At 38.9% G+C, this 12,248-nt stretch overlaps 1 protein-coding gene across 1 annotated transcript in view; it reads right to left on the bottom strand.

Annotated features, from left to right (window-relative positions):
- The window catches only part of LOC112686770 (CD63 antigen-like), a 37,129-nt gene extending 25,141 nt beyond the window's left edge, over positions 1 to 11,988 (bottom strand). The window contains exon 1 of the mRNA XM_025559188.1: positions 11,669 to 11,988. Coding sequence (XP_025414973.1) covers positions 11,669 to 11,728 — 60 coding nt within the window. The 5' untranslated portion in view covers positions 11,729 to 11,988. The remainder of the gene's footprint in view (positions 1 to 11,668) is intronic.
- Positions 11,989 to 12,248: the final 260 nt, after the last annotated feature.

Below are 12,248 nucleotides of genomic sequence, written 5' to 3'. Positions count from 1 at the left end.
ATTCTACAGGTAGTCGACAAAATATACCGATCGAACACTGATCTTAAAAATATAAATGCGTACGTCAAATTATTGTTCAACATCGATAAGTCGCATGTAACTCAGACGACAGTGTAGGTACGGTTCAAAAGGACGATATAGAACTGCGAAAGCAGTTTAATAAAAATAAATAAAATAAATCATACGTAAAACAATAATATTTTATACGAACACAATTTCCCAAAGAAATATAGGTATATAATAAATATGCCCTTAATGAATATTATGGATCCAGGTCCCTGGCCCCCTTTACTTTAAAATTCGGATAGCTTGGAAAGGGGTTGAGCACAAACGACGGGAATGAAAGCACAAACCAGCACAATCGATGCATAAGCGAATGATGAAAGTTTGGTTTAGAATTTCCAAAGTGGGAGGGAGAGCTAGGGACATGGAGCTGAATATTATTTAAGGTATCCCGATTGTGAGGGCACGCCAGCGGATTACACATTTATGTTTTTCGACTCCCGAGTACAACAAAAATATTGCATTGAATAATGCATTTCTTTAGGTCAAACTCGTTCCTATGCACAACAATAGGCCGAGGCACAAAAGCCGCACTCGCGTCTGTCTGCTCGCCGTTTGTTCGCCAATCACGAAAACATTTCATTAATCACTCCGGCGCGATTTTTTATTACGATACGGCGCATATTGTAAATGTGTGCGTAACAGTCTTGTACACGTAGATCGGAATAGATTGTAACTGTAGATGGGACAACAATGTATCGTTGTTAATATACACTTGTGCGTTGCATGTACGTGAATACACACGGGGTAATGCGTTGTTCGATTGGAAAAATTAAATCATTTATGCATCGACAAACCCGACGTGCGCGCGTTTTGAACCGAAAAAAATTCGATTTCGACATTTCCAGTTACGCGAACTACTGGGGGAGCAGCGTGAAAAAAAAAATTCAAAAATCATTGTGACAATAATGTACGCGTACTGGGGAGAGTAGGGTACGTGATTACCTATTTTGGTCGTATGGAAGAAATAAACGAATCACCGAGATGTGGAGGTTACGTCAAGCGTGTATGTACCTGAATACGTTTTTATCTTGAATCAGAGACGTGATTTCAGTTTCTCTTGGGGTAAAACTTAGTTCTACACTTCGAATATTATTATTTATAAGCCGCAATACCGTCCATAGGTTATACGCATACGAAGAAATCATAAAAAACAAACGATAATCGTATCGGCGTACTTTATAACACCTATGTTATTGAATCCACTGAGCATTATCATAAATGTCTAAGATAATATATTAAAAAGATCATAATAATAAATTTTAATTATTAATTTTTTTATGTAACTCGTGTGTAGATAAGGGCAACATTTTTTATTTTGCCCAAGGCTTCAAAACGCCTAAATCAGACCCTGCTAGCGACTCGCGTTCATAATCACAACAAAACCATAATTTACTCGTATACTTGTGTATTATTAATTTTTCTATTTTTGGTAAGTATTTATGGAAATATTATGTGTAAACACTCTACATAGATGATATGTACAATATTCATGTAACATTGTATCGTAATGTGCGTATAATGCCGCCAGTACGTGCGTTACCGTCGTGGATGGTATTATAATATATTATCCTAAATCACCACCTGGTTCTCGTTGTTTTTTTCTTTAGGAAAAAACCGTCGTCATTGCGCGCGCAAACATACTTTGTATACGTAATCGGTTCGTTGATTCTGCGTTATGTGTACACAGCCATTACAACGTCACCTAGAATACACATATAGGTCGCAACGATACCCCGGTTGCAGTTGTACAGTTTTACCGTTTGTACTTTGCACCGCGTACTTATTACTGCAATATCATAACCAGGGCTTATAAATTCATGCGTTTACATTTCAACCTTGCAAATTTGTATTTAATGCTAGATCACATAGAAATCCATTTCAAGGTACCACGGTTAAATATGTGAAATATTATTTTGCATATTTTTACATATTTGGCATGTTCTTGTATATTTGGCATATTTATGCATATTTCTATTTTATCGGGCATATTATACAACATCCTATTAGAATCTATCAAAAAGCTAAATGGAAAATATACATAAAATTAAAAATAGAAATCGTATTATCTTTTCTTCTCTTATCTTCTTGATACTCATACATTTAATGAATACATTTGTTTCAAAAGTTTCATATTTAAAATGAATTACTTACCAAGACGTAAATTGTATGCAGTCAATGAAGGCTCAAGTATTAAATAGTATTTAAAATTTATTTTTTTTAGTTGTAACATAAAAAAATAAAATATAGCTATAAAAAAAATGAATGGATAATTTATGTTATTTCAAAAGTTATTTATGATTTTTTAAGTGCATAATTTTAGATATTTAGTGCATATAAATGCATATTTCAAAACATATTTTGTCAATTTTAAGTGTATAAATGCATGCTTATTTAGGCATTTTTTAGGGCATGAACTTACGAACCCTGATCATAATACACGCATACATTATACGTTGACGCAAATCGATAATTATATTTATAACGTCCGAGTAACATACCACGAACGATATCAGCACAGGGGATTTGAAATCGCGTTCGATTCGCGTGAAAAAGATTCGAACGTTTGTTGTCTTGTTTTCACACACCCGTGGTATAGTACTCATCGTGAACGATATCATTATTAAATTAAATAAGTAAATTGTACTCAATATATTACTATACACGTGTGTTATGCGCGAGCGGAACAGTTTTATATATATATATATTTTTTTTTTGTCGCGTTCGCATACGTACATGTGTCGGTTCCCGAAAATTATAATGTTATAATGTTGTTACTCGTACGGTGTCAAGGGCAACGTCGCATCGAATGACCATGAGCTCAAAATTTGTGCACACACGTTTCTGACGGAAACCTTGTTTTTGAAAACTACGAGAAAACGGAAGCGTAAAATCGTCTATTGTACACTCGGAAATCGTAAATATTGTAATTGCTGTTACTATTATGTACGCGTAAAAAAAAAAAAAAATTAATAATATAAAATTGAGTCCAACGTTACTTCACGCTTGCGACTAGCGTGAGCCGCTACATTAACCGCCGCGGCGGTACAATTATTGTAGAAGTTATTCGAAAAAGAAATAAAACCGCTACAACTACAGGTGATGTTAATTTCAAATCCGAGCGCGGACCACGCAGTATCAAATCGAAAATAACCATTTCCGTGCACCGCGCTTGATTCGCGTGAATCCGTTTTGCCGAGTACGTACAACTAATGTAGAACGACTAATTGTACAACTAGCGTACAACTGATTTCGATAATAGAGTGATTCGACTGGCTGAACGTAAAATAATCGCAGCGCCTCCCCTCAAAAAAAAAAAATATATATATATAATTGTTATTCCTATTTATTAGATTTTTACTGATACTTGAATTTACTGAATTCATATAGTCGTTCCGGGCGTATGTTGTAATAATATTACGCACGACGAGCGACAGAGTAAGAAAGAGAATATTCCGACAGAAAAACCGAACGGTCGACCGAATAGAGCGAGCCAACCGTTAAACTGCAGACGGCGTGAACGCAACCGCGGGCTGCCTGGAGATGCTGTTGCAGCCAGTGGGGAAAAAAGCTTTCACTTTCGATCCCCGTCCGCTGCTCGTCCACCGACGGCCTTTCTCCGGGCACCGGTGTAACGATACGCGGTGCCCGACGTGTCCATATGGTTTCGCCCGACAACTTTTACGTCGAACACGACCGCTCGTGTCAACCGTTCCCGACCGATTTCTAATAGGACATGCTTCCGACTTTCCGGAGAACCGATCGTTGTCATCGGACCATAATCGAGAGCAATAACCGTATGTTTCGGGGACGATCACCGGTCTTGCAATTGTCTCGGAAATGCAGTTTGAAAAAACCGAAAACATCTATGATAATGTTACACGACAGTCAAGTTAAAATTATTTTTACCAGGCACAAAGTCGTTTTGAAAATCTCCATCATGCCCGTACTATGTGCTGTGTGGTGTACAGAATAGAATTCGACGCGTATTTTATTTTTCCTGAAATCGTCTGGTGAAATACACAAAATCGTGTTAAGCCTAAATTATATCCTCGTCGCCCGTAGTATGTAAATATTATTATCCAGTTGACGAAAAATGACAGCATTTCATAAACAAAGACTACGGTATACATCCCATGAACTAATGCGTTGAAATCTTCAAAAATTATCTCTTCTTCGAGTCGACAATAACACGATTGATTTTGTACGTGCAATAGAATTAACGAATTCAATTTCAAACATCGATACAGTAAAATTATGTTCCGTAAAATTATTTAATACCAGCTCTCGAATCACGTGCCAATAAGCATAAAAGTAATTTTTAGGATGTACGGTTAGCGGTTACTGAATTATAGGCTCCAGATTATCTAATTAGCAGAAACGGACTGCGGTTGTGAGAAAAATTGCATGGTTGCATTTCTTTAATCCGTGAAAAATGAAAAATTTTCGGTGAAAATAGAAAACCTCATTTTACGATATTAATTGATAACGATACAGCGGTTTAAAAGAGAACATTTATAACTATTTTACAACAAACGTCGGTAATCCGAATTTATATAAGATAATTTACGTTGGTTCACATTAAGTATATTGTGTATATACTGCGGAACGGTAGTGTTCTATGGCAACAAGTAGACTAAGCCGCATACGGTTGGTTGATGAAAAATTTACCCTCGTATTGATAAACGAGAACAAAACACTATCGATTAAGACATTAATTAACATTGATTAACGTTGTCGATTATAATATAACTGCACATTCGTCCTGCATGAACAGCACGCATTATTTGTTCGTATGGTCGTATCATATATATGTAATAAGTAAATATTCATGTTATTCACTGGGTTAAGATGGCGTGAAAACGTTGCACAACTTAAATCGTTTCACGAGTTCAACGAATGTGAAAAAAAAACACACGTGTTCTTCCGCAATTATTATTCCTAGTCCAAATGTATACATGGCATTCACTATACGTCTTTCGCGGACATTGCGCAATGAAATTATGCTTTTAATATCAAATGTATACGTACGGTGTACACCGCTGTTATTTGAAAACCAGCACTCTTTCAATTTATTACATAAAAATAATTAATGTTATGTTTACGTATTTTAAAGCGGCTCGAGTCGTGTGAGATATATCTCCGTGGTGAACCGTATAATTATACTACACGTACGAAGAGTTAAAACGTTTTAAAACATTTCCTATCTAAAAATTAAATCGTTCTTGTCAAATATCTGTTTATATATATATATATATACACACTACTAGTTATAATTCATATATATTCCTAGTAGGTAAAAGTTACGTGTATCTTTCCAAACTAATTTTTCTGTTCGTATATAACAAATGTGCAATTACTGGGACGTATAAATATATTTTGTAAAATAATAAAAGATTGAATATTTTTAAGATTTATTTGTTATTGAATAGTTAATCTATAAAAAAAGGTAATAAAATATACACGGCGGAGTGAATATGAATAATAATAATAATAATAGTAATAATGTGAAACGTTAACGAAACGCGTTTAAAACTTGAATCTTAAAACTATAAAGAATCACACCAGTCCCTAACAGAGGAAACGGTAACTTCAAACTTTTTATGATTACTGCTCGTATTCAAACATACTTTATATATTGCCAAGCGTAACTGACGTAATAGGAAAAAAAAAAGCGGGAAAACATCCAAAACAAGTCCTTATTATAATATTTCATGAAATGTAATGCCGTATGAAATATACACGTGTGATACAGTTGTGTATTCCTGTGTTGGATGAAGATACGATTTTTCGCGGGAAAACGTCGAAACGAGCGTGTAAACAGTATTATTAGTTTCGCGTAGTTGAAGTCGATCGGTAAAAACTGCCTATTTCTCAGACGGTACAATACGACGTATGGTGTTTTGATGCCAATACGAAACGATTGTACCCGTTCGCCGAAATCACATACAACGGGTGTGCGAGTGTATACACGTTCGGACGGCATAACAATGCCACCGATGTTCTCTGTGATGTGCTCTATTGTGACCGTTGGAGGAAGACCGGTGCTGCGAAACGGGGAAAGTATAACCGCGAAAAATCACGAAATATCATACCGTCCCGGCGGCGCTAGAAAGTCGACCGTGGTCCGAGCACGATGACTGTGCACTACACGCGAGCGCGCCGAGGAATCGCTATGAAACTAGTTTTTGGAAAGTTTCGATGACCCGAGTGCGTGAAACTACGATTCTCGATAAGTCACGCGTTGCACATGTGCGGGCAGCGAGTACAACTCGTGCACCGCGAGAAAGACACCCCCCCCCCTAGTTCGCGATCGGCGATGAGCAGTCGGAAAAATTAAGATTTCTCCGAGGATCGCTCTTCATTGTTCGCAAAGCCAATCCTTTCGGACAAGAGGACGTCTAGTTACAGCACGGCAAGTCTTAGTGCTCAATAGAACCGATTCTGTGCAGCCGGCTTAATTTTCCAGAGCAACTGCATATCACTCATTATCGGACTTGGAGAGAAGAACACGATCCGCGAGCGTGTAAAACATTGTGATCCGGTTAACCCTCGTAACTGCGAAGTGCGAGACGAACGCGGGTCGTTAGAAAACATGCACGTGTAAAAATGCAAAACAAAAACACCACCATTCATCCCATCGTGCGGTGATTCGCGGACATAACTGACAAAATCAATAATCAAAAGTCGCAAAAAAAAAAAAAAAAATATCTGTTGCATACAAACCCTATCCCTGATGAGATTACGTACAAGTCTACACGTTTGACGCAAAGCGCGTACTATCTGATGCACATGCATCCGAGATTTCGACTCCAGGGAGAGAAAATTTACGCGTGTATCGCATTACGATGGAAGACGGCGTTGTACCGTGACGGTAATGTATTCAATGTTGTGCACCCGCTCTCACGGCACAAACATGTCTCATAAGGCTTCCACGCCGTAGACGTTGACACTTTGCGTACACGCCAGTGTTACAATAAATCGAACACAGATATTACCGCAACGAACAGAAGTATAACTGGTCGGAAAGTACGTGCGGAAATGGTAGCGAATTAATTCTGAACCGCGACACGATCGTCAACATTTTTAATCTATTTTGGTTGTTGTCTGCCGATTTCGAGCAATAGAAATTTACGTATAAAATTCAAATATTCAATTATCGTTACACGCGTGTGGTTTTTATTTTTTGTTCATGGACCATGCAACAAAAACCGAAACATGTTGTTCCGAAACCGAGAACTATAATACATACTGGTACTCTGCTGATTCCAACTAAAATTTAGTAAAATTACAAAAGGTATAATAGTTGTTTTCAATTTTAATTTTTTTTTTTTTTTTTAGGAAATTTTAACTTTGAAAACGACGATTACCGTTCAGTTATTACTGCGCACGATGTGCCGCGAGCAAAAGTTTAACATAACACTACGTCGACGCAAAACTCGTGTACATCATTGACGAGTAGACGGTCACGTCGTTTAAACCGTGTATAATACGTTGGATTGACAATATTAAAACGATATATGTTTTCGACGACGAACTAAATGGGTTCAAACGCATTTTTATCGTCAAACCGCGCGCGGTCTACAACCGTCGCGCGGGCCGACAATGACTGTGTCTCTAGCAGTCACAATTCGTTCTGGGCGATTGTCACAGTTCAATCGTATTCGTGCGGTTCGTTAAAATCCGCTCGGAACCAATTAAAACGTCGCCCGTGTAACCGAACGGGCACCACGAGCGCAAGCCGAACGTGGGAAGATCGTAACGTAATTATTATTGTTTTTGGAAACGCCCAATTGTTATTATCATTGTAACTGTTGTCGGCACTATCATTGTTGCGCACTTTTCGAGGAGAATACGACATTGAAAACACTTAAGTGGACGGAAACGTCAATTTGTATCACGCCGTTTGTACCACTCGTCCGAATTAAATAATACCCATTACATCGTCTTCGGGCGGCCGTCCGTCGGAGGGTTCGTTCACGGAACGCCGATTCAAACGCGCGACAACATTCACGTCTTCAGCGCGGCCCAAAGGAGATTGTCTTGAAAGCGGACGGGATTCGACCTGGCTACGGAGACAAACCGTTTACGTCCGCGTGGGACGTGCCGCTCGCAACGCCGCTGTCCGCACGCGGTCCGGAAACGAACCCACGAGCCGGTTGTTTCTTTGTTAATTTTTAATCAAACAACAATAATAATTGTTCCACTTTTTTACAGTCACGCGCAATCGCGTACGCCAGGGTCGTGTTCCAGCGGCCGTTAGTGGTCTCGACCAGTGGCGTAATCAGGAATTTGATTTGAGGGGGGGAGGGATTATAGGTTTTAGCAAAATCTATACACCTCATACAGTAACCCCCAACCCCCCCCCAGAACAAAATTTTTAATAGTTTAAATTTTAATAATAATAATAATAACAATAGTAATCGTGATAATAACCATATTACCACAATGTAATAAATAAAAAAAATTACATAAAAAAGTTTTGGAGGGGGATCGATCCCCTAATCCCCCCTAATTACGCCCATGGTCCTGACATGTTTCACATTCCGCGGAGAACGGTCGGTCCCTTCCGCGCACAGTTTCGTCTGCACGGTTGACTTGCCGCAAACGTGCCACACGGGCTTTGGAAAATAATTTACGATACCATATGGTATTGTATAATATTCAACTGTTATCATCGAAGATTTTTTTTTAAATGTACCACGGAAGCGGCTCTAATCCAAACCAATCAGACGCGTTACAAAGTTTCGACACTGACAGTCGTTTTAAAATTCAGTTCATCTCTTTATTTTTATTTTTTTTTTCTTCTGACATTTCCATGACTTTGCGCACTTGTCTAGTGCACCCCCGGAATTCGGTTCAAAACTGAAATCTATGAAACTTTCCGTTATCGCATTACCGCTGACGACTAAACGAACTGTGATACGGAACTGTGTTGTACGGATGACCTGGATTTTTCCTACACTGCGCTGCTTTGCCCGCGTCTCGACGTGTCCCACGGTGATGTCACACTCTTCTTGACGGACTGCGTTTACACCGTCCCCGCGTCACCCCACGACGGTCCCTGACGTGGTCGGTGAGTGAAAACGAAAAAAAAATAAATCGTGACGAAACACAGCGTTCGGCGATCATCGAGAATAACGACGCGAGGTCGAAGAACGCGGAGATCTGGAAATTGTAAACAACACGCAGTGTTGCACGTGCGGGAAACGCGCTCGGATGATTCCGGCGGCTGTTCAAACACGTAAATCGCCGACGAATTCGGACCGCGCTCGGTAACCAATGGTCCTGCCGTGTTACCGTTTTTTTTACAACATTATAATACCGTGCGCGTGTGTGGTTACGTCAAAGACTGCACCAGTTGGTCGTAGGTACGCCGTGGGCACGTGTACGTTCCGTTTCGCGACAAAACGAATAAATGTTTTACATTTGGAAACACAACTTTTTTTTTTCACTTTTCCGAAAGAAACCCCGACCGCAATGTACATTTTATTGGGGGCGCACGCGACAGTATTTATTATAAGCGGTTCGAGTCGAACAAAAGTTTACCTTCGATGTTCAAAAACAACCGTAATTGAAACATCATAGGCGTAAACTGGGGGGAGCAATTGCCCCACTAGAAAAAATTAGGAAAGGCAGTGCCCCTCTGATATTTAACATACCTTGTTTTAAAATAAGTATAAAACAGCTGTTTATAGCTGTTACAATAACATTTTTTTTTTTTTTTTAAATATTAATTTTAAATTTTCGCTTGTCTAACATAATGTTAGAAAATGAATAATTTTATATAATAATATATAGGTAGTAAAGCGGCGTTTATCCTCGGACACCCTTTTCGTTAGATATGTAATTATATTATTTCCCCCCACCCCCTCCCCTTAATAAATTTCGAAGTTACGCCTATGTGAAGCACAACTATTTATTATTATTTTCATACGCACTCTTACCGCTGAACAGAAACTCGCCTAACAAGACCACAAGAGGTATTAATGCGAGCCATAGAGAAAGGGAGAATGAGAGAAATCCAAACTCATATAATTATATGTATCTTTTAACCGTTATACTATTTATGTTATATGTCATGTTTACTACCGCAACCTGTACGTACTCTATTTTTATATCATATATACACCGGTACACTTTGACGTTACATGTTTCTAGAAATGTTTTATTTATCGTAGTGCCTATGAGTATACCGTTAAAGTCATGAAATTAAAAAAACACAAACATTTGTTTACACATATGACTATTTTAAACTTTACGCGCTACAACAAATAGCATATACCTAATTTGAATACATAAAAAAATAAAAATCTCCATACGTAGCATTATCTATTAACATATAAAAACATATTTTATACAGCCGTAAAAGAATGTTGTTTAGTTTTTGAAAAATAAAATACACGTCACGTAAACAAAAGAAATTCGTTTAGCTTCATCTACCAGACTCGTAAAGTTGTGATGCGATGTAGAAATAAAATTCATTGACTTATTAAGTCTTTTAACAGCTAATAAAACGTTTTGGTTTTAAACGAACGCAGTGCATAATATCTACAGACAACTGTCCGTTACTAGCTATTTCATAATATAGTTTTAAAAAAAAAAATCTGATTTTCCCCTTACAAAAGTCCTTCGAGTTAAAAAATCTAACACAATTTAAACGTACTACAAAATTGTAATCATACGTTGGTAAATACATTGATAACACGAATGATAACTAACTCGATGTAGGTTATCTAATACGATGAGGTCTGGATTAGTGAAAACAGTATATTTTTAGTAGTGTTTTAATTATTCTGCAGTACGTAATCGTGAAAATGTACGTAAGCAATCAGAGATAAGTGATTACGGTTCGACCAATTAATTCTAAATATAGGTATAGCAAAAAAGGTCTCGTACTTTTAACCACGATAAGAGTTATATCATCGCATACTTGTTTTTTTTTTTTTTTACATAATTTACGTAACCAAATGTACAACGTGCATGTTGGGCAAAAGCCCGTTCAAGCAGGTATCCGACAACTTTACTGAAAGGTAATTAAAATCTGGCCGGTAAACCAATTCTAATTATAATTCTATCTATTCTAATTTTAATTTCTAATTCTATCACGATAAATCGGGTTTATCGCTGACCAACGCGAGCCCGGTGCGAAATTACCAGTAAAAACACTTCAATCGAAACCCGTTGCAGAACTTAATCGTTCAAAACCGTATTGTCGACGACGGGACGACATCAACGACTGTACACCCGGGACGTAGTACCATCTAGACTCCAGTGCAGTATTAAAGGAATGGATTTCAGCGACAACATTAGTAACGGTCGACCGAACAGCCATAGGCGCAACTAGGGGGGCTCAACAGGGTTTTTAGCACCCCCCCGAGTTCAAATGAAGCATTCCTGTTTTTTCAGATCCATATAATCTAAAGTAATTACAGTTGAATACCGTTTTATTTAATTTTCAACAATTCTAACGCCCCACCAACATTTGGGCTCTAGTTGCGCCCATGCGAACAGCAACGACTTGTTGCACGCGGACGTGACAAACGCGGGCCCGGTGGACGAGCGACACGTGAAATGAACGCAATCGCAGTGGTTTTTTACTTACCGCGAACGCGAAGTTGAAGAAGAACAGAATGTACTTGATGGTGGCCGTGCCCAGACCCATGTTGAAGAAGCGTGCGGCACCGGGAAAACGGGAAAACGGGAAAACGTAATAGTTTCCCGGGTACGGACAATTTGTCGGTCGCGGCGGACACGCAGAACAATCGAAATCCTAAATCGACTGGCGGCGGATGAAAACCGACGAACGAATCAATCACCGGACGCGAGCGTTGTTCCGTTGACCGTCGAATACTGTCGTGGACGGATCGCGGGTGATCGACGATAGACTGTTCGGTGACTGACTGCGACGACTGATTGCTCCGGTGCCCGGAGTTCGTGGCCGCTCGCGTTTCGTTCGAGCATTTCGGGTGGGCGACATCGAACGTGGCGCCATCTCACGGCGCCACTTGGCGCGATGACCCGCGCGACCGAACGACGCGTTATATTACAAGCGCAGTGTTATGTTTTGAAATAGGTCTACGAACCAACCGGTTGTGTATTCGTTATGGCAAAATTTGAAGAAAAACGTTTAGAGGCGGTCTTTTTTAGTATTTGTTTCGGAAAATAAACGGAAAATTATATTT

The sequence above is a fragment of the Sipha flava genome, unplaced genomic scaffold (assembly GCF_003268045.1).
Source record: "Sipha flava isolate LNK unplaced genomic scaffold, YSA_version1 324_pilon_pilon, whole genome shotgun sequence".
Classification (NCBI taxonomy): domain Eukaryota; kingdom Metazoa; phylum Arthropoda; class Insecta; order Hemiptera; family Aphididae; genus Sipha; species Sipha flava.
The sequence above is the reverse complement of the archived record's forward strand: the minus strand, read 5'-3'. Positions and strand labels throughout refer to the sequence as shown.